The 24816-nt window shown below is 37.8% G+C and overlaps 1 protein-coding gene across 1 annotated transcript in view; it reads left to right on the forward strand.

Moving 5' to 3' along the window:
* Positions 1–24816, forward strand: part of LOC18434131 (putative sulfate transporter 4.2) — a 118032-nt gene that overhangs the window by 79009 nt on the left and 14207 nt on the right. Inside the window, exons 12-13 of the mRNA XM_006844199.4 lie at positions 3652–3768; positions 7256–7307. Of these exons, the coding sequence (XP_006844262.1) occupies positions 3652–3768; positions 7256–7307 (169 nt within the window). The remainder of the gene's footprint in view (positions 1–3651; positions 3769–7255; positions 7308–24816) is intronic.

Raw genomic sequence — 24816 nt, forward strand, 5'->3', positions numbered from 1 at the left:
AAGCCAAAACTTCAAAAAAAAAAAACATGAAAATGACAAAAAATCATAACGTAACACAATACTCAATAAATATGAAACCCTCAACAAAAACAATTGAATTTACTAATGTTTCAGAAAACCAATTGAAGTAGGCTTGAATCAGTCACTTTCGGTTGCCAAAGCTCTATTTTGCAACCTCTTTAATCCCTAATATGTTCTAGATCGAATGCCTTTCGGTTTCTTGTGAAATCAAAAACTTTGAATTTGGATTTTATCCTCAAAAACTTTCTTTTTTGTATTAAAAAATTGTAATTTTGGGGCACAAGAGGGTTCTTTATGGTTTCAGGGGCAAAAATGCTCATTAAAAGCTATTTCCCCCCTTTTCAAGGAGGGAAAAAGATGTATTTTTCCCTTTTGGCGAGGCCCATTTTCGTCATCCCAAAAGGGCCCTGGGTTACTAGTCGTCTGCCCAGGGTCAGTGGGTTGCGGTGAGGCCTCCCAGCCGCCTGAGAAGCCCACCTAGGCAGCAGGGCGACCGACATTTGGAACATTGACAAACCCATTTGGCCTTTTCCAATTTAGACATCTCTTAATAGTGAACTAGCCTTGGCCACTTTTTCTTTTTTGGTTCATGGTACCAAGCTTGATATGCTGTCTTCATTGATTGGTGTTATCATCTATGTCTTCTCGACTGTACTGATCTTCTTGGCGCTGAATTATTTTTGCCTGAATCCTTGCTATAGCCAAAATGCAAACTGTAGGTTCAAATCTGACTGAAAGTTTTGAAATCTTGCTGAAATTTGTTTTGGAGAATTGTGTTCTCAAGGAAATTCTCTCTAGAGAGTGATTGTCACCATGATAAAGCTCATCTCGTGTCCATCTTCGTCATATTAAACTAGCATGCCCATCTCCTTTTGTTGTTTTTCAAACCCATCTCAACGAGGGGGTCTCAGACCATCTCAAATTGCTTTCCAATAAACTGCTGTTAGTGTTGTTTACCCCTTTCTTCCTGACAATCTCCTCTCCAAATTTATTTATTTTTCCGTTTTTTATATCTGTGGCCGGCCTAGTGATGACTTGGATCAGTGGCATTATATTTTCAATCCAATACTTGAGATATGCGGAAGAATTAAGCTTGACCATGGCTTCAGGTAATGTAATCATAGCCTTTAGTCGCATAGTCCTACTTCTGAACGAGATATGGTGCAAAACCATGGAGAAGAGGCAAACCCTAAAAGAATAGGAAGGGGAAGCAATCTGAAGAAGAGGGGGAAGATAGAGAAACCTGTGGCTGAGGTTTGTGATAGTTGGTTTGGTTTTCATTTAGGTTTGTTCTGGTATCTATTCAGTGAGTCTAAGAAAGACGAATTAGGGCTAGGTCTCAATCCCAAATCCTTTCTCTCTCTGCATTTGCCTTTCTCTCTTATTCTATTATGTTTGATTCTGATCTCTCTCTACATTGAATTCCAACCCGCTCGCTCCTTTTCCAACGCTGAGAAGAGAAGGGGTGCTCTCTCTAAATTTCCAATATTAGGCTCAAACAGGTAGGTGTTTCTATTCAGATTCCAACCATCTCGCTCCTATTCAGATTCCCTATCTGGGGTGGGCGTTTCCCAGTGGGATTGTGGCTGGAATGGATCAGATTGATGAGTTTGTCAAGAAGGCTAATGTCACTGATAAGATGATCATGTAGGAAGGAAATGTTGATGGGTAGAGCAAGAGCAGAGATATAATGTTAGTCTCTCTCATGTTTTCCCTCTCCTTTCCTCACTCTCTGATCTTTAGTCTGCATCGACTGAAGAGACGGGGGGCACAGAGCCCGAGCAGGTGTATTAAATGGGGATGGAATTGAGTTATTCTTAGTGGTTTTGCTTTTTGTTTTTATTAGTTCTGATCTATAGGCTATAAATATTATAATTAAGTAGTCCATGGATTATGTATTTCATTTTTCAGTATTAAAATTTACAGTGACTATTGAGCAGGTAGTCCAAATGCATAGGCTATAGAAATTCGTGCTGAGCTCTGACTGGGCTAAGGGTCGGCTGGGCCCTGCAGAAAATTAAAACGGGCTTATATAGCCCAGCTTGGGTCTTGAAATGGCCCTAGTCTGCCCCAAACACAGACCTCGCCTGAAGGCCTCAGAGCCAGCCCGGCCTATTGGAAACACAAGTAGGGCTGGTGTCTGAAAGAAAGAGAGACTCCAACAATGCTAACAACATCCATAACACTATAAGCTCCCCATCATGATTGGAGGCACCCCACCACCTTCCTGACAACCTCCATTCAAATTGATAGTTTTGACTAGGGCCTGGGGATCTGTAGCTAACCTTGGAAGTATCCAGAAATGTGACTGTGGAAGTGCCTTCCCCAAATGTGCTACCACAACCTGACTCTCTTCCCAACAAATGTCCTTCCGAAGGAGGACCTGACACTCACCACCCCACTCCATACCCCTGAGACCCTAGCTTAAATTTCCAACAATTTGACTAGCATCCATCCTTTTCCTTCCCGCATTTCCTTACTAGGCCCCTATCCCACAAATGGTCCTCCTCATGAGCTGCTCTCCATTGCCACTTTCCAAGGAGAATGTGATTGGTCAATGCAACCTTCTAATTCTGAAGCTACCTGCGAATTTGAGTTCACCCATATTTGCCGTTTAACCAGATGAGGATTTCCTCTCCACAATACTTCCTTTCTTAGGAAAATCTCTTTGTGTACTTTCTAATCCCTCAGCTACTGCACATGACATTACAACAAGTGTCATAACCTTGATGGGTGTACGGTTAAGTGTCTCATTCATCAGGTTAACCTTCCCTTCAAACGGAAGGAATTGCACCTGCCATGGGGCCAGTATTGACTTATATCTTTCCACCACATGATGCCCATAAACGTTTCCAAGGTTTGCAGGCATACAAGGATCACTAGTTAATTATATGGTAGTGATACTTGCTGACATTTTTAGTAGACCATTTGGCACAGTTACGCCATTATGGAACTCTTGTGGAGAGACCCTTTTTCCCAAGATAAGCTCAACCACTAACTAGCTAATTGTCATGTGCTAGTTACTTTCCTTGACCATGATTGGACAATCGGAAGGGCATAGAGCATATTTTAAATAGTAATGATAATATTATACCAAAGGAGATGCAAAACATGATAGATAAGATGGCTCTGACGGCTTGTGAATATGACAAGAAGCTTAGAGGCCAAGAAGGAGAAGTTTTCATACTAAAAAACTCTTGATGCACTTGAATGAAGAAAGAGTCGTTGTGAACTCTCATTTATGTGTGGGACATAATAAAGTTTTCCGACTTTATAATGGAGGAGAGCATGATTATACTGCATAAAATTCATGGATGTCAGATTAAACCTTGAACTAAACATAACCTTTCCACCCTTATAACTAACTGGAAAGATAAACTTTGTGAGACCTGAGAAAATTTTGACTTCGAGTCTTCAGCAGTAATGATGCAGTTTTAAAAGTGATTTCCACGAGGACATAATGTTTCTGATTATTCTAGATTTCTGAGTGGTTTGATCTCTTTAGGAGTCCATACATGCATGGACATATGACTTTGAAATGGAAGAAGCGAGCTACTAAAGTTTCACTACTACCCTCTTGATTAATTATTGTGTATATACTTCCTGACTAGATTTTTCTTTATTGCTCAGGTAGATTATGAAGAAGCTATTTTCCTATGGCGTGTGAACAAGAAAGATTTCCTTCTTTGGATTATTACGAGCATTACAACCCTGTTTCTAGGAATTGAGATCGGTGTTCTTGTTGGGGTAAGTGTGTTATTCATAGTGATTGAAACTTAATCGAACTCAAGATAGAAATTAATGTTTATCAGTTGATGTTTCCACTATCTTAAACATGTTGGTTCACATCTTGGAGACTTGGATGGTTGTTGGCTTTTGAATATTTTCGTTGCTGAATGCTTATTTTACCTTATAGAGGGTTTAATCCTTGTGCGAAATCTGCAAACAATTGAAAGTTTTGTTGGTTTCTATTTGTATGTGGAAGATTATGAATGACTGTACTAGTTATTAATACAGGTCCGGAGATAACATTTGTAATATGAATTTTTCTTGCACCTGTGATGAAATGAAATTAAAATTTTATAAAACATTTGGTTACTCCTGAGATCTTAAACTCTAACTCTGCTTACATTATGAATTCCACTACGACAATCGTTACCAGTGCAAAGGGCTTCAATTTTCTTCTATATTTAAAATAAATTTGTGAGCTTTTAATTACAAAACCGGTAGCAGTTATTGTAGAAGTTATACAACAATGATCCTCACTGTATCATATTCATCAATTTAAATTGTTGCTATTTTCTCAAGCACAACATCCTCATTATAAAATTGATCTACTAGATGCAAGCTTTTAGGACAGGAAATCATCCTTTTTCAAGGTCTTTATGGTATTTTTGGGAAACATGCAGCTTTTGCTAGAAACCTTAAATTTCTTGTCTATATGGCTTTATTAGAGTTTCACTGTTTTCTCCAGCACCAGTCCTTGTCCTTCGGTGACAGTTTTTCTTTCTTAAAGAAAAAAAGAAGCACACCTCAACTTTACATCGTTTAAAGTTTATATTGTCTGGCCAAGATTCTGAGAAATATGACGCAACCTCCTCACTTAAACTCACAAATTTAAGTGGCCCAGACTCCTCAAATAGACCACAGTCCCCTCATTTCTACAACCATACATGCCTTAGGGCTTCAAGCTCAAGCTGTAATAAGATTAATTTTCAAGGTATCAACCCTTCCTTGTTCCTTGAGGCCATAAATTCTCAAGTATCTTCCAAATTCCCATTCCAAAGGCTTGATGACCTTAGTCCCATTCGTCTTTATGTTGTACCATCATGTCTTTTGTAAATAGCTAAGGCTTGTATTGCAAGGGTAATCTGCACTCGCGATCAGTTGTAAGGTGTTTGACCGTGGTTTTCTACTAGACCGAAAAGAAAATCTCCATCTGTTTGGGGTTCGATCGGAAGTGGGATCGATGGATCGAGGCTACCAGGAAGCTCCTTATGACAGGGATCGATGTTCATACGATATTAAATCTAAGGAACTCCATCCCTATGCTCTAGGGGATCGATCTCCCCAAGCGGATAGGATTGAGCTCACCAATTACATATGAATAGTACCATAGTCTAGTCACTATAAGCTCCTTATATGGGTTCTTTGTGATATCTTCCACTTTGTATAGGTCTCTAGCATGTGCACTCATGGTGTTGCATGCTAATATAGCTGGCTATCTGCATATGGTTTAGTTGCTAAAAGAACTGATTGAGGGATCTGGAATTTGATGCCAATACAATATTAAATCTAAGGAACTTCATACCTGTGTTCTAGGTATTGAGATCCTAAGTTCTAGAAAAGAGATGTCTAGATCTGTCTTTCTGTGTTCATAGGATTGAGCTTTTGGAACAGATCGCCTACTTCCAGGTAACTATGGTTCTTAACCTTACTAATTTTTTCAAGAATCCCAACCAAACACGAGGCAGTTTTGTCAATTGTGGGATGTGGACTTGATGCGGATGTGGGTTTCATGCGAGATGTGGCTCAATGCGGTCCTAAGGTGGGGCATCAAGGATGATGCAGTAAACAAATTTTAAAAAATTAGAAAAATCATAAAAATATAAGAATGCATAGAAAAACAAAAATGTGTGATTTATATGATAGAGGAAATTTTCATTCAATAATTTTCTTTATATATTAGCTTTGAGTTGCCTGATAGCCTGATTGTCTGATAAAGTGATTGTCTGATAAAGAGTAACATAATAACATAATCCATTCTATCCTATTAGTAATGACAATCAATAATTCAACAGAACTTCCAGTTGCCAAATTCAGTTACCTGGTTTTGTGGTATCCCTGTTCTGAATTGCGATATCACGTCCAAAGTTGCTGTGCATACTTGAACTTGATCAACTCATAAATTCGAATCTCATCTTGTATAGAAGGATCAGGTTCCTATCTCTCGAGTACATCGAAAAACCCTCCATTTATTAAATAGTTTGATACAATGGGAGGGTGCTTATGATGAAGAGCTGAATTAAAAAAGTACCTAGCTACATGGAGGGGCTCGTGAAGCAGAATATCCCATCTATTTTCTACAATCTCAAATATGAGTTTATATCTTGTTTTTTTTTTTTTTTTTGTGAGTAGTTAATAGTTCATGAGCATGTATTTTGTCTCATTATTTTTCAAAAAGTTTTATATTTTCTTTCGCCCTAATCATGGCCTGATGTATGTAGCCCATGGCAGGCTTTGCATCTCCATCCACCAATCGAAGCACTGTCACCAAAGGGCGAGAAATGTCAAAGGCATAGTAGCAGTGGTTCCAAAGAGACGTACAAAGAACAAGTGTCTCTGTTTTTCTCCTATCTTGATGCCTTGACCACTATTTCAAGTCCACTTCTCTAAAGTTTCCATGCTCCTTAGGCCATCCTTTTTCTTACAAAGGTTTTGAAGGGCAAGAAACCCTGTGACAAATCTAGTGACTCCTGCTCTCACTATCGCTCTTTTTTTTTTGTAACCACTCTCATGGTACTTAGGACTATGATATGATTTTATGTAAAATCAAAGAGAAACTTCACTTTGGTGACTGCCCCTTTAGGTATAGATGTCTTCCCTATGTTTCAAGCATGAGATCAACACAATGAACTGTGCAAGGTGTCCAAAACATATGACTAGTCTTCAAGGTGAACGGATGCCTAGTTGCTGAGTAATTGGCCTAATTGTCAGTAATTATTTGTACCCACGATCTTCCCCAACAAAATCTACAATTTGATCCATCAACCCACACAAGTAAGTTGCATCATGTGACTTGTCTGATGCATCAATAGATTTCATAGAAAAAATTACTTTTAAGGGACAATTAGCTGAAAAATTTATAAATGCTTGGGACTTTCGATCTTACCACCCATCACACATGGTGGATGATTATGACTGTAGCCTTTCTATTGTCATATGGATTATTCTTTATTTTCCCTTGTATCACAGGCTGCTTTGTTCTCCCTAACTGTAATATTGCCATAGCTGATCTGTTGACCTCTTTGCTTTTTCTTTTGGTTGAATTTTCTCATTTTTAATACTATAATTACTTGGATAAGTGATGTTGATGACTCAATTCCATATTTTGTTCGGTTTTGTTTGCCACTTTAGAATACAAGTTAGTGCTTTCATAATGAAGACACAACCTTAGCATTTTAGAAACCAGTAAGTAGCTGATATGTAACTTTATCACTGGGTCTAATTGCAGGTCGGTTTCTCACTTGCATTTGTCATTCATGAATCAGCAAATCCCCACATTGGTGAGTGGCATTTTTTTCACATTTGTCCTTTGTAGTCCTCTGACGGATTAAGTATATTTAGCAGCCTCTTGACTTGTACGCAAGAGCATGCTGAACAAAGTACAAGCTGAGTATGCTGCCATCTAATTTGTTTCCATGTGCTAAAAAAAAGCAATTTATGCTTGCTCACTTACATTTCTAGCTGAGTATAATGCCATCTAAAGAACCATTCAGGACAATAATGGTTGAATTGTTTCTTATGGGATCTTGATATTAGGTAGTGTCCTCATGCTTTCATCATATGACCACAAGACTGATAATTGTGACTACTATCTAGGATTTTATGTCCATATAAAACATATCATGATGTATTGCAAGTACTTCCTCAGAGATCAAGTCCACATTATGTGTGAACTATTTATCAGATAATCAATTAATTGATATGCTTTTCACAAGAAAGTCCTTCAATACTCAAGTTGTGGGGCAGTGATTAAAATATATTTATCCAATGTTTAAAAAACCAGATCCCAGACCTGGATCACCCATCGCAAAAGCTGGTCCGGATCGGCAGAACGACGATCTGGTTCTGATGGATCAACGCGATTTGGCCTTAAAAAAAAATTCAAAAAATGTTTAAAATTTCTTTAAAATTTATTTTGTTTTAAGTCTATAAAAAAATTGGGGGTATTGCATAATGGATTTTCATTATTTTAAGTATACCAAAAATATGTAAATACTAGGAACTCTTTCTATGTCCGAGTATTTGTTGATCATTTCATTCATTTCATATTCAAAATGTAATTTAAAGTGCACTTAACTCGAATGTTTTTTGTTATTGTGTTTTTTTATAATCTCTAATGCCACTTGCGCTTGTACAGGTAGGGGCTCTTGTCTACTCATTTCTTGTTTTTTTCTTTTTCTTGAAAATTGTTTTCTTGAATTAATTATTTGTTTCCATTCGCACATTTATTAATGTTTTATCTCTTTGGAGTTGTCGTATTTAATTTATCTCTTTAGAGGCATCGTATTCATTTCTTTTTGTATTTAATTTATATCTCATTATCTGCTTGAAAATGGCCTCACGTGCTCTCCATTGATTTAGCACAGAGATTTTTTTCTTGAGTTGGATCATTTTCTTCCTGAAAATATTGATGTCTTTATTTTTAGAAAACATTTGGAGTGGTAACCTATTCCCCTATTTATCCTACCTTAATATGCATGTGAATATTACATAAGGAAAAAAATTATTTTCCTTTACGTAGTAGAATGTAGGTTAAATGGAAAAGAATTGGTGAGAGAGAGAGCGAGAGTATTTTAAGTCTTGTCTCGATAAACCAATCCAACCTTTGTGAAAGGTGTGGCTGTGTAGAAATCCAGAGTATAAATGCAAAACTTTTCTGTGTTCTTTATTAATAGCAGGAATTTCTACTTATAGTTGACGCAAGCCCCAACACTTACCACCCGATCTGCACCCTAAAACCTTTGATTACGTCAAGATCATGATCAAAGCACGCCCATTTATTATGTAAAATGATTGCAGAGTCCTTGGCCTCTAAGCAATTTTGTTAAAACCCAAAATTTTGAAGTAAAACAAGAAGCATCATAAAACTAGGAAAAGAATATGTAGTAGTTTATAATTAATTCCAGGTTTCTTTTTATTTAGGTTATGAAAGCCGCCATGTTTTTCTTATCATTGTATTTATTTAGGGAAAATGGCCTACACCCCCCTCCCTATAATTTCGATCCTATTAGACCCTCAGGTTCGCCAAAATCCATTGTACCCCCTTAAGTTTAAAACCTTGGGATGCTTATCCCCCAATTATGTTTTTTTTTGGTTCTTAGTCGAAATTTCATCCTTTTGTTTTACTAAATGCCAAACCCATCTATTAGTCATCTATATTTTTTTATGACTTTCTATACAAATGTTTTTGGTAATAGTAGTAATAACAACAACAACAACAACATATTAATTATTAAATGGTTAATCTTTTATTGGTATTTTGATAAATTTCTTTAATAAATGAATAAATAATAACAAGGATAAAAGGACTATGTCACCGGGCAAGTCCATACTGAGTAATATGTTTCTATCTTTTCTAATGTATTACCACACAGATCACTTATAAGTGTCCTAATACAATATATAAGCCAAATAAAACACAAGAATGCCAAAGAACTCTCACTTGCGTACCATCAAAACAAAATTACATTCATAACATGAATCTGAAAATTACATAAAAGATGCAATTAAATCAAGAAAGCAAGAAACAGGAAAATACCACATACCTTGCCTCAGGTTACCCCCAAGGACTTTGTACACCCCACACCGGTTCTCCTCTATCAACGGCACACGAGATCTAGATTCTAGAACTTGTCTCACAACTTGGGAAGCCTAGAAAAAACCAACAAAGAGTATAGCATGAGATAAACTAGACTAAGGTTCAACATATGAGCATAAGGCTAGTACCAATGGGCTATACTTTGTGGCTTGGCATGCCATGTCTTAGGGTTTCTTTTCTTTTCTAAACCCTAAATTTTAATAGAGAAATAAAGAGAGATCAGAGAGGTGTGTGCTACCCCTTAGGGTAAGAGAGAGAGAGATATATTAAAATATGAAGTGTAGAGAATGGGCTCCCATAGCTAGTTTATATAACGTACAGGCTAGGGTTTCTAGGGTTAGGGCTTTCCATCATTATGAGACTTAGTCTTGACGGACCTGTGGGGTGAAGAGATCTCATTCATTTATTCTTTAGATCAACTATCATGATTAAAAGGAATGAGGTGGAACCATTATCCCTCAGTTTCCGCAACTCTATTCCATCAAATATTATGTAGAGAAAATACTAAATCAAATTTAATAAATCTCTTACACTTTCCCCTTTTCAAATCAATCAGAATTTCGATACCAAATATTTCCTAAAACATTCCAATCAATTGTATGCCTTATGACACAAGGCATAAAATAGGAAAGGGAATAATAAGGAGGTGGGGCGCACCACCCTATGGGTGGCCATGTGGGCCCCATGCCCCACTAATTGGTGTGGCCAATGAATCCCAATGGGCCCCCAATTTATTAAATATAATTTGCAGATGTTAAAATAAATTTTAGAATATCATCAAACATTTATTTTTCTCTCTGAAAAATATGTAAAATCAGAAAATTGCTTTTTTCTTATTTAGAAATCTTCTTTCACTAAAACAAATATGTAGAGAGTTCTAAAAATTCATTTTAATTACCAAAAAAATAATTAAAACATATTTAAATATATCAAAGAAGATTTTATGGGAGTTGGATCCATAGAGTTAGGATTACAGCAAATATACTGAGGACTCCATCCTTCTAGAGACCGTATCTCACTGCACCTTCTCAAACTGACCCAATAATTCTCATGCCCACAACCCTTCAAAGGCATTCATGATTGGACTATCAAAGTTAGCAAATTAAATGAAGGAGACACGATCCTAGTCCATAGCTTACAAGTCCCTCCCTGAGGACAAGTCTAGGCCCCATATTAGCACTATGTTCCATGGGTCCTTCCAACACAGTCCAGTATTGTAGGGAGTCATCTCTTTAGCAAATGTACACAAAACACACCCTTATCAAAAAAGGCCGCTTCTTGGACGGCTATCTAGTGTACATGTCATCTGATTGTAATGATGAGGATTTAGGCCCTTGTACTCTCATGCCAACCATCACAAACATGGGTCATATTCAGTTTCCCTGGTCAACTGCCCTGGGCACAACTCTGATCTGATCAAGATGTAACCCCACATTGAAACCCTTATCGGTTGTGCTCACAGTGCCCAGGGCTACGGGGTTTTAGATCTCACATTGAGCCATAGCCAGTCAAAGCTTAGGTGAGTCTTGGCATTAGCAATCCCTCATAGTCCAATGTGGATCACACTCGCACTGGAGTTATCATGCCACTATAATTTATGTACATGCTCTCATAATGCCTTTAAATGGCCACATAACCCCAACAAATAATCCATTCACAATAGTAATAATGGTTTTGATTAACTATTTTGCAATTTCGAAAGATATTGATGCAATTGTTAAATACGTCATAATTTTAAAGAAAAATTCATTTTCTTTTTAAGTCTAAATTTGTAGAGGGGGGTCCACAAAGGTAAGATTGGTTTTGGGCAACGGAAGAGAAAGGGAAGGGAGTTGACTATTGGATGGTTTGGGGGGCTAACGGTCCCAAAGTTTTAAAATTGAGGGAGTACGAGGGATTTTGGTGAAGCCAAGGGTCTAATAGGGATGGAAATTATGGGGAGGGGGGGGTTAGAGGTCATATTTCCTTTTTTAATAAAATCGTAAATTCAAGTATCAAAATTCTAGGATTCTACTAAGATAGGTTGAGGTATGGTGGAAAACTACATTTGATTTTAGCCTTTCCCAATATCTCTCTTCAATTAGCATAATAAATTTGGCATAAAACTTTTGGTTACTAGACAATGATTTTGATGTTATCTTTTTTGTGTTGATATCAAATGAATAGTTGGTTTCTGTCTAAAGTTTCAGCTCGCTGTTGGGTTTTCTTTTTACTCTTTTTTCTGGATATATATATATATATATATATATATATATATATAGAGAGAGAGAGAGAGAGAGAGAGAGAGAAACTAGGCTCCATTCTTTTTTCTGGATATATATATATATATATATATATATATATATATATATATATATATATAGAGAGAGAGAGAGAGAGAGAGAGACTAGGCTCCAAGAAGGGAAAAAGTAACCTCATTTTCCAAATATGCAACTTGAAAAGTTTAGCTCCTATACAAAACAAAGTTCGCCTCACAAAGGTTAAAACCAAAGAAAGAGAAGGAAAGGAGTTAAAGATTAATCCCACACTAGGGATATGGTAAGGCAAGGCAACAAGAGTTGTGCCTATAGAACTCTTTACTCATGGCACGTCACGCCTTTGCAACGTTTTGCTCGTGGCACCCCAAACATTGGCAGTGAAGGGGCTAGTGAGCAAATTAAAAATTAAAAAAAGCAAAATTAAAGCACTATAAATAAAAATATATAGGAATCGGGGTGATTTGGTTTGGTTCTCTGATAGAATTAGAGAACCGGCTGGTTTTGTCAGAAAACTGGCTATAACCAGCTGGTTTGTAGAGGGAACCTCTTAGTTCCCGATATATTGAGGTTTCCCTAATGGCTCCCCTAATTTCCACTCATGATTAGGTGATTTTGGTCCAGATTGATGATTTTTAAAACCTTGCATTTATCAATGCACGCATTTGATTGTGGAGGAATATCTAAATACATCCAGTGATCCAGTTTACTATTGTGACTTTTCTTTATCCTATGTTTTTCGTATAATAGTATTTGTGATCATCAGAAGTGGATCAGTGTTCGTTAATTAGTGCCTTGTGCTTAATGATTCTATTTATGCCTTACTGTTGATAACTATTTTCTAATATGCAGGGTAGTTTTTCCATACACCACTCTCGATGTACTTTTATTCGATGTACTTAGAACTTTGTCATTCCTTTTACTAACATCCCTATGGATATCAAAGTCAAAATGAGGATGCTTATGAAAGCAGCCAAGAGAAGTATGAGTTTTATTGGGATTTCCTCTTTGGTAATTGTGCAAACATCTTCCTTGTTTTGTTGTCCAACTAAGTTTTTCCTTGTTGGAATTATCAGTACAGATTAGTGTCATAAGATTTTGCATATACCCTATGCTAGGTGCATAAATACCCTAGTATATATGGTATAAAACAAATGCCCCTAGAAACAAAACTGTACATAGACCCTATATACATAATGTGATTACGTAATGCAGTCTCAATACCTACCTGAATCTAACATATCACTGGTGACGACTGACATTTTTCTCACAAGATATTCTTGTGCCTCTTGGTTAACACGTTGGTCTACAGATCAACAACCTTTTCAGAGGGAATGCAAAGAAGAGAGAATGTGACTAGCCTATCTCTAGTGAATGTAATGGTGTGAACTTCGATGTGCTTGGTCTGATCATGACCACAAGATTGGTGGCTTTCTAATATCATTAACACCATTCCGATGTATAGTAGGATAAGAATATGGCGGCATTCATAGACAGCTCAATGTTCGGCTTTAGAATTGGATCTAGAAGAATCTCTTGCTTCTGATAATGCTAACATAAAAAGGAATGTCCGAGAAAATACTGTAACATTTGGTAGATCTGCTCGTATTTAGGTGGCTAGCCCATTCAGCAACAATAGAAATAAGGTGCAGATCAGATGTGGTAGACAAAAGAAGTCCTCATCCAAATTTAAAATGAATATAATGAAGCGTAGGATAAATTGCGACCTTTTGACTTTTATGGGAGATATGAACAAACTAGTTGATAGAGTGAACATCAGAACTGATATCCAGAGTGGTCATAGCCAGATATTAAGGTCTACCAGCTAGCCAGTGATATGTAATTTCATCAGGAAGAAGTATTTCTTCGATGCCTGAAGTTGTAAGTTTAGCACTGCAGGATTCCCGAATTGACTTCTGTGCTTACCCACGTAGTCTTTTGAGCGACTGCAATCCCCTTAAAAGTTCTAGTGGTCTCTAAACCAGGGAAGTATATTTTTCATGTCTTCATCTATAACTTGGCATCTACAGGACGAGTTAACTAGGCATCTATAAGGAGAATCCTGTTGTGTATGGTGCTTGGATGACATAGTTGTGATTGATGAGATTAGAAATGACATAAGCACAAAGTTAGAAAATTCGAGCCATGCTTTAGTATCTAAACGTTCTAAATTAGCTTGGACTAATACAAAATATTTGAGATGCAGGTTTAGTAATAATATGAACAGAAACGAGGAATTAGTTAAGAGTCATGGGCAAAAAGTACCTAAAAGGGTTTACTTTCGATATTTAGGGTTGATAATCCGTGAGAAATGAGAGATTAAGGAAGATGTTGCTCATAGAATTAGAGCAGGTTGGACGAAGCGGAGAAGTACTTTTGCAGCCTTATATGATCGTCGCATACTAATGAAACTAAAGAGGAAGTTCTACACGACATCTGCAAGACCAACATGCTTTATGGGACAGAATATTGGGTAGTCAAGGAACAAGATATCCATAGAATGAGTGTAGCTGGATGAGGATCTTGAGATGGATGAGTGACAAGACTAAAGAAGGACAAAATTTAGAATGACTACATTTGAGGAGAACTAGTGATAGCTCTAATAAGCGATAAATTGAGGGAAAGTAGACATAGGTGGTCTAAAAATGGGCAACATCGACCTATAACCGCAAGCGTTAGGAGGGGTGATTTGGTTCAAGTGGAAGGCTCAGTAAAGAGCAAGGATAGGGCCTGAAACGACATGGATGGAAGTAGGAATAAAATAGAGTGACTTATGGTCTAATTAAGGAATGTCCTCTTTGAAAGAGGTCTATGCAGTAAACCCCAAATAGTTGGGATAACGGCTCTGATGATGATGTCTTCATATTATGTGAAAGGATTGTTTCATCCAACTAAAAGTAGTAATATCACCTTAACAATGCCAATGTCAATTTCAGCAATGTACATCACGAGGAATGTCATCTTTAAAAGAGATCTATGTAGGGATGTAACTAGGTGTGCTTTTAAAAACAAATTCGTTGTAGCAGTGGCTAACCTTCTTACAATGCCTATTGTACAACTAATTTCTAGCAAGAATACATCAACAGGTATGCAGAATCCTAAGATTGAATGAGCATAAAAGAACTCGCAACTCAATTATGATAGCTCTTCTATCAATTGTGCAAAAATATTATCAATAGATTAAAGCTATGACGAAACAATTTCATTACAATGCACAATTGACATGTACAAACACTTTGTTAATAATTTGATCCAAGTGGGAGCACAATATGGGAACCAACGGAAGCCTTCCAAAATGCTCTACGGTCTACTTGATGGGACTTATGTATATTTCAAGTTGATCACAACACCTGGTGGATGGTCATCAACAGTTATTGCCTCAAGTCGGAAGCAAGCACAAGAAGTACACCCCTACACGATTTTATCACACACTTTGGAGAAACAAGTGGGAGCTACGGGCGTAGGCTTAGATCAGTAAACCAAGATCTAGAACTATCCGAAAAGATAGAGTACAAAGTAATCTATATGAGAATCTTAGGTGAGGCAACCATAGATCCAGTGCTCTTGTAAATGTGATTTCAATGGGCTCAATGCATCACAAGCTGTGTTTTGTAAATGCACACCAAAATCAACAAGTTCTACACCCCTCTTTAGCTCAAATCAATCAACAAAAATGTCATTAAACAAGTGAGCTTCGTGTTCAATGAAATGGGATGCAATCAGCCAAGGTAAATTGCATAAAACTTGATCAATACTATCATGTATCAGTTGGAAATAAAAGAAATAAGCTTTATATTTGATAGATATAAATGTTATTTATTTGCGTTTAGTCCTTATTTGTCTTATGTCTCTAAATAAAGGCAGTATTGTCTATAAGTAGTAATTAGGGTTAATTTTTAATGTTATAAGAAGGGTGGAGGTCACAAGTGACCTCTACGCCTTTCACTTTCCCTCTATATCTCTATCATATGTCTCTCTCTCTCTCTACCTTCTCCTTCTTCTTCATCGTCTTTATTTTCTTTTCTCTTTCCTCTTGATCCTACCAAACTGTTTTCTTCTCTACTTTAATTTCAACTTGATATCAGAGCTAAACAATCAGTAAGGATGGTACTATAGCACAATATTGTAGCATGTTACTAGTGCACAGTACTGCAGCAGGGGCCGATCTTCAAAAAGGGGCACAAGAACTGTGTTTAGGGCTGACATCATCCTTTGGGATAGATGACATCATCACGCCCTTAAACCCTAAACTTTTTTTCTGGCAATATCTGTTCGAATGGAGGTGAGTTTTTTATGATTTTGGATGCCGATCAAGTATTTCTTCGAAAACTTAGTTATTGGATGTATTAGTGTTTGTATGCCCCAATCAAAGAAGTAGTATTAGTCATGTTTTTTGTCTTTTTCGATAAAAAAAGGAGTGTGATCAGATATAAGGGTGTAACAGATATGTAAAACCTCATATTTGAAGATATCAATGGGTGTAGCGTGATCTCAATTGTTGATTAAGATCTAAGGGTGTAATCAGATCCTAACTACAGTGGAGAATGTATCTATAGGCATCAAATATGGAGTCATCTGGACCCCAAATCACTACAAGCACGTTTGATGGAATCAACTATTTAGAATGGGCCAAGTCGATTAGACTATTTTTTTGTGGAAAGAAAAAACTGGGATATATTGATGGTCGTGTGGAAAAATCTGACCTGAAGGATGCAAAATGTGCTGACTGTGAGGTCGAAGATATGGCTATTATGAATTGGATATTATTTTCGATGTGGCCTAATATGAGTTGATCTTTTATGAATTGCAATACTTGTAAGGAATCATGGGAGGCAGCCTTTGAGTCGTATTTTCAAAAGAAAAATATTGCAAGGGTTTATGAGGAGCAGCAAATCAGTGATTTTAAGACTTGTCACTGGAAGACTATTATACTCATCTACGTGGTCTTTGGGATGAACTAAGCTAGCATCAGCCCATAAAATGTTCTTGTTCAAAGGAACAGAGAGAGATTGGAACAAAGGAATATTTTTTATCTTTTGAGGGGAGCTAATGGAGACTATGAAACAATTAGGGCAAATTTTCTCAGTGGCGGGATTTTCCATCTCTTGTTATTGTTTTCTCCCTACTTCAGCATAAAGAAACTCGATGCAAGATAATAGTAGTATCTATGGGTGAAACTGAAAGATCCGGCATATTCACAAGTCTTAGTAGTAATTGAGGTGGAGAACATTTTGAGAGCCGTGGGGGAGGCCAAGATGGTGGACGTGGCCGTGGATACCCCACATCTGGTAAGAAGGACAAATTAAAGTGCAACTACTATTTGAAAACTCAACACACACGGGAAACATGTTGAGATTTGGTTGGATGCCCTAGGCGAAACTTTCCGATGGCAAATTTAGCAACAATCAGTGAAAGTAATGCCCCAGTTACTCAAGGGCAACAAGATACCATATCCTTTCAACCTCAAGAAGAGTTGGTGATTATTCTTAAAAGAGAGCTCTTGGATCTCAAGCAGCCGGCTTCCATTCGAGAACCTTCTTCCTCCTCTAAGTTTCAGATTGCACAATCAAGTATATCTGTATCAGCACATCATATCTTTGTAAATAGCTCTAAAATCCCTTGGATTATTCTCCTCTTATATGAAGCAACTGAATAGCAGTTAGAATAGCAGATGGTTTTATTCTCCTCTGGAGCAACTGAACATAGAACTGGTATGGCTGTTTTATTCTCCTCTTGTATCCCTTATTCTAGTATAAAGCAGTTAAAATAGCAAATGGTTCTCTTATTCCAATCAAGGGAAAGAGAACCATACATGTTACTCCTTTTGTTAACTTGTCATCCACCTTGAATGTTTCCAATCTTTCTAGTAACCTACTGTCATTTAGCAATCTATCAAAGACCATAAACTACAGTATAACCGTTTCTCCTTTTCACTGTGTGTTCTAGGACTTGATAATAGGGAACCCAATTTCTCACACCTCTCTCGTTTTCCTCCTTCTCCTTCTTATTCTTCTTCATCATCATCTTTCTTTTCTTTTCTCTTTTTCTCTCTAAATCCTACCAAATTGATTTCTTCTCTATTTTAATTTCAACTGCATCTTGTTGAAATTTCAGCGGCACATGCTAGACTAGATAGAGCCATAAATCAAACATATTCAAGGTACCATTTCTCGAAGATACAAGCAAGAAATGAGACCATAAAAGTTTTTCCACCCTATTTCAATGATGAAGGGGCCTCCCAATTTCCCTTCTGTGGAGCAACAAAGATGAGGCAGGTGGCAAAGCAGAATGTGAGACAGAAGAAGCAGGAGCGAATTGCACGCATTTTGATATGAGGCACAATAGCAGCAGCCTGTTCGTTCTTAATCACATCGAGTCTTTGACTTGGATCACATGTAATATGAGAGAATTATAGCAAGATAATGAAGTGACACATGGATTTTTAGAGCAATGTGACTGAGTTTTCGGTTCACAAGTTCAATTAACGTGGTGTATCAAGATCACACGAAAATTCAGCATTATGCTCAATCATTTGAGCCTCAAGTGACCATCATGATGGTATGAATCACAGACTAGAATTATGCAATACGTGAAGCAATTATATATCGAGCCAATTTAGCCAATAATTTGGCACCAATTGAATCTATGATCTAGCTTGGCTTCAATTTGGGACTGATGCAGTAGGATACAAAATCAGCAATAGACACCACATGAAGCTCGATCTACAATATCATAGGTCCAAATTGAGCATGAACACTTCCAATTCTCAACTCAAACGCAACCGATGCAGAAAATTTGGAAGAAACATGACAATGATTCACTGCATTTATTTATCTATCGGCTGCAAATGGGTGGGTGATGTGCCTTGAACTCGATCTCGTCGCTAGCCATGGCTATGCCTTGTGCCTTGGGGCCCTAACTTAAAGGCAACCCTAGCTGGTATTAGGGAAAACCCTTGCTAGTTTGGAGGATCCTAGAAAGAGGAAAAATTGGGTCATGGAAGCTAGAGATAATATTACGGATTTATGGAAGCTAGCAAAAAATGATCATGTTATAAAACTTGGCTAAAACTTAGAAGACTATAAAAATACTAAGAAAAGTACTAAAAAAATAGTAAGGCTAAAGTTAAGGCATATGATAGCCTATACATTGAACTGAGAACAAGAAAAGGTAAAAAGATGTTTTCAAATTAGCAAAAATGATGAAGAAATAGTGTAAGGATCTAATGCATTAAGAGTGATGATCAAATGGTCTTGGTGAAGAATGAAGAGGTCAACAAAAGGTGGAAAGTTTACTAACTTATTAAATAACAATCATAATAGGAACATAGCGGTAGAAGGAACCGCTGGCATAAATGGGGGTGAAGGTCATAGATACATTCGTAGGATTAGGACGTTAGAAGTGAAAAATGCTTTGAAGAGGATGAAGATAAAAAAAGCTTGAGACTAGATGGTATACTAATAAAGCTTTGGAAGTGCGTGGGGAAGATTGGCATTGACTGGCAAACCGAGCTGTTTTATAAGGTGTTGAAAATAAAGGAAACGCCAGATGAATGGAGAAAAAGTACTGTGGTACCTATCAGTGTTTCAAAAAGCGTTAAGCGGCACCTACGTGGTCGGGGGCGCCCAGATCCTAGGCGGCCTACTAACATTTTTTTTTTATTGGGTTTTCTCTCTCTAAAATAGCCTCTAATGGGTTTTAGGTTTCAAATGAACTTAAAACCCATAATTTTACCCCTTTAGTATTAAAAAAAGACCCAAAAATACCCTCAAGGAGTCACATTTCCTTCCCTGGGCGGGGCGCAGGCCTTGGGCTGCCGCCTAAGCAGGTTCAGGTGGGCACCTAAGTAGGTTCCCAGGCGCCTAGGCGGGCGCCCAAGGATATCCGCCTAGTTTGGCCGCCTAACCGCCTAGGTGCTGGGCGGTCCGCTTTGTAAAACTATGGTACTTATTTGCAAGAACAAAGGAGACATAAAGAATTGTGCGAACTATCGAGGGATCAAGTTTATGAACCACATTATGAAGTTGTAGAAGAGAGATTGAGTAACTACTAAGACATGAAACGAGTGCATCAGAAAACCAATTCGGTTTTATGCAAGGGAGGTCAACAATTGAGGTTAATTTTCTACTTAGGCAACTGATTGAATAGTGTAGGGTGAAGGGAAACGACCTCCACATGGTATTGATGTATAGAAAGCTTATAATAGAGTACCTCGAGATTTTATTTAGTGGGGGTTGAAAAGAAAGGAGACTCTGGACACTATATCTACTTGGTGAGAGATATGTACGAGGCAATACTAACTAGTGTATACATAACAAGGTGAGAGACGAGTGAGTTTTAAGTTTACATTTGGGCTCAACATTGAGTCCATACCTCTTTAACCTAGTTGTGTAGACTTAACAAAGCACCTACAAGATGAGGTATTATGGTGCATGTTGTTCGCGAACGACATAGTTTTGATCGATGAGACCCCAAATGGCGTCAACACAATGTTAGAACTTTAGAGGGATTCTCTAGAATTGAAAAGGTTTTAAAATTAGCCGGACTAAGACGAAGTATATGGTATGCAAGTTTTGTAATAATAAGAGTAGAAACGAGAAAGTAGTTAAGATTGACGGTCAGAAAATACCAAAAAGAGTGCACTTTCGATATCTTTGGTCAATAATCCAGGAAAATGTGGAGATTGAAGAAGATGTCGCGCATAGAATTAGAGCTGAGTGGGAAAAGTGGAGGTGTGCAACCGGAGTTTTATGTGATCATTGCATACCAATAAAGCTGAAAGGCAAGTTCTATAGGACAGTTGTGGGACCAACTTTGCTTTGTAGGGCTAAATGTTGGGCGGTCAAGAAACAACATACCCATATAGTGAGTGTAGCTGGGATGATGTTGAGATGGATGAGTGGCCAGACAAGAAAGGATAGAATTCAGAATGAATATATTCAGGAGAATTTAGGTATGGCATCAATAGGCATAAGAGAAAGTAGACTAGGTGGGCTGGCCATGTGTTATATAAACACCTGTTCGGAGGTACGAGTTAGTTCAAGTGGAAAGCTGAAAGAGGACAAGGGGTAGGCCCAAAAGGACATGGTTGGAAGTAGTGAGGAAATATATAGGAATATATAGCCTCACTGAAGGTATGTCCCTTAATAGAGAAAAATGGAAAACCATGATTCATGTAGCCAATCCCAATTAGTTGGGAAAAGTCTCTAACGATGATGATGAAGCTATGGAGAGAATCACAATCAGTTAGGTCTGGTCTAAGCTCTAGCAAGGGAGAGCTTTCAAGTTCAAATTTGAATTGAACTCCTCTCCTATTTATAGTGTAAGTGGTGGGGGAAAATACTAGACTCTAGAACCTTCTTATGCACATGCTTGTAGGAGGCAATGTCAACCTTTGATATGTGTATATCTTTGGTGTGAAAAGATTGACCCAGTCATGACCGTCCAATCTCAAATCATCCAATCATAAGATCACATGGATATATATACACCCCTATCCATATATCTTAACCCTTAATTTTCTTGGTTGAATTATTACATCATCCTCATCAAAGGTCATCATCCCTGCCAGATCACATCCTTCTAACCTCCAATCCTTCTAGAAAGCTTAGGAGTGCACAACGTACTTCAATAGTATGCTCCATAAACAAGGAAAGAAGAGGAGATGACGTGACTACCACAAAAGGGTCCGTGGGACAGTGGGTCCCACTCAATCAGGTCAAATTGGGGCCCACATTGATGCCCATGGCTAGTGGGCTCCACATGTTCCCATCAAATCCAATTCTGACCAGGGACTGTTTTTTCATTTCCCAAATTGTTCTATTTGCATAATTCACTCCCATTTTTGTTTGCAAAAAATATTTTGGAACAATTCCAAAAATTATTAAAAATAATTTTGAACATTAACTTCCATACCAAGGAAAAATTATATTTGAAGAAAATATGGACTTTAGGTTTAAAATCTCATCGAACTATGACACTCCACCCATTCGATCTGCAAAGCTTTTGGACTACTTTCTCAAACTAACCCAATGGAACCCATAACTCAGTCTCTGTAAAAGGCTCATGATTGGTCTATCAAAGTGGACAATAGGTGGCGGGACTTCGTACCTGATCGTGGATTTCAAGTGCCTTCTTGAGGACATCACGGAGAATTAAGGACGTGAAACATACACTCATAGGTGCAGGGAGTAATATCTTCTAGGCACATGTGTGTGACCTCTCGAGGGTGGCCTCCCATATGCTACTATCATATACACATATCATGTGACTTGTTGTCGAGGATCTGAACCTCGTCCTCAAAGGCCTCATCAGTCCACACATGGCAGTAAACTCCTCAGCTTCGCAGCCCACACCAATGGGCATATCTCTAATCTTGACAACATATGACCCCATGGAACCCTCTATCGTACTAAACTGGGTGAAAAGCCCCCTTGCCCATGGCTACCTTTGGATTTTGTCACTTTAAGTGTAAAGTTATGGAGCTATCAGGTGTAGGCCGCAAAACTACAGGGTGATTCTATTGGAATTATGTCCCTTCAAGGCTTTAAATTCTGAAATTTTCCATAGCTCTTAATTCTAGTAGGGAGTAATAGAGCGACATGACTCTAGGATCTTGGCACATTGGGACCAAGAGCTATGGAATCCCGAGTAAGTCATGAGGAGGATTTATATGCATGGGACGTACCGAGAGGGTTGAGGGTTACCTCTTAGTCACGGTCAGTGATTATGTTTGTGCCTCATGACTGTTTGATAGGCCAGGGCAATATGATTTATGTGTTTATATGATTTATGTGATATGAGCTTGAGGATGATATAACCCTGTACAAGAAGGTTAGCGCCAATAGAGTGCATTGGCCTAAATCCTTGACATTTAAAACCCTCTCATAACATGTGCATAAACAGTCGCAATGCATAGGAAGCCGCTCTTCCAGAGATCTACGAGTGAGAGCTATGCAATATGCCTTGAGAGGAACCCCAGCACCATGTGTATGCATGTTCTCTACGGGATGTACCTGAAATCTACTTATACTTGGGGATTCAGGGTCATTCATTGATTTAACTTTGATAAGCTAAGACCATGAGCCCTTGATTATGCAATGTGGGTCATGAGTCTGTTGGGTATTACTAAGAAGGTGGCTTTGGATTCCGGTTCTATCAGAGTAGAGTGCTCTGACTCCTAATTCGGCTCCAAGGATATTAATTTCCCTGGTATATATTTTTAAGCAATATTAAATTATAAAAATCATTGGAATGATTTTTGTGGATTTTTGGAATTGTTTCCATATTTTTTTGAGCAAGAAAATGCATTTTCTATAATTGGGCTTAATGACGATTGAGGACAGTTCCCCAGACTCACACGAGACACCCAAATGGTCAATGGGTGTTGACATGGAGGCCTAGAGGGTCCCACGTTAGCCCTGGTGGAGGGTGACATCAATCCCCCTAGGGGACTCCCATGTCCTTTTGTCTTTTGTCAAATTAAGTGGGGGCCATTGCAATATGGTATTTCATGGAATATTATCATTTTGGAGAAATGTTTTAAGCACATGTTAAATGTAAAAAGCAAGGGGTTTGTGCGCATGTGAGGCTTCTAAAAGGGGCATAGGGTTTGTAGTAATAAGTCTAAACCTAAGGGTATGTGGTAATTATGCACTTAACTACCTTGCTTACATGGCATAATTTTATTAGCCCCACATACTCTTATAAAATGGATGCAACTTTTGAAATTTGCTTTTTGCTGGAATTTTGACAAATTACTACAAGGGTATACCCTCCAACTTGGTTTTTAATTTATTTATATGTAAAGAGCATGTGTATTTTAATAACAACAGAAATTGGAGTGAATTAAACGAGGATTAAGGTGTTTAAATCCGTACCACACATCTTGATAGCATGATGGTGGATGGCGAACTAGGATCAAACCTCTCTTTGTAGCCATTGGATGATGACATGGAGGGCCAAGATTCATCTATCTAAAACCATATATACATTTAATGGTTGGAAGCCTATAAATACCCCCTTCAGCTTTATATTACATATGAGTTCACTCTCTCTCTCTCTCTCTCTCTCTGAGTGGAACGCCACTTTCTCTACCTCTCTAGAGTGGCACACCCCTTGGCATTCTCCTCTCCCTTTTTCTCTCTTCAAAATATAAGTGAAGGTGATGTGAGAGAAAGTTCCATAGCAGCTCATTGATAACTCCATCAATGGTGATTCAAAGCTCAAATTCAAGCTACAAATGATCTAGTCTTAAGGCCTTCATCAATTAAGTAAAATCTTATCATTTTCCTTTGGTTTTAGTTGATTCTTCTTTCAGTAAATTCTTAATTACAGCAAGCTATCTTCATTAATTTGATGTTAGATCATTGATTTCTTAGATCTATCCTGATCCATATTGTTGAAGGCATAATACGTGCACAAATTGATCTAGTTTCCATGAGCTTTTTTCTTATGAATTTTGGGGCATTTCTTATTGATATTTTTTTGAGACTTTCACAATCAAGTTAGTCAATTAGATCTTCATTTTGATGCCTCAAATTATTGCTTTCGCAAGAGGAGATTATACCGAATTTATATGCGCGATTTGTGAACTCAATCGAATCGGTTTCAAGTTTTGAGAACCACGATTTCTTCTACAGTTTTCCCACTTGATTTGATCACTTAATCTCTGCAAATCCTTTCATTTTTCAAGTGCATATCAGTAGATGCTTGGCTTCCCACTCTCGAGATGATGAATTTGGCCAAATTTTGAGTTATGCCATCACATCTCACCCAACTAAGACCCAAGGCCGTAATTGGGCATCCGAGAGCTCTAATTGGTTCCTTATGGGCATGTTGCATTGTACACTTGAGCATATGCGTATTGTAATGTTGGAGATCATGTTATATTGAGTTTTATGTAGTTTATTGATATATAATTTTGCATCGTAATTT

The sequence above is a fragment of the Amborella trichopoda genome, chromosome 8, assembly GCF_054954075.1.
Source record: "Amborella trichopoda isolate Santa Cruz 75 chromosome 8, AtrichopodaSantaCruz75HAP2 v2.0, whole genome shotgun sequence".
NCBI lineage: Eukaryota > Viridiplantae > Streptophyta > Magnoliopsida > Amborellales > Amborellaceae > Amborella > Amborella trichopoda.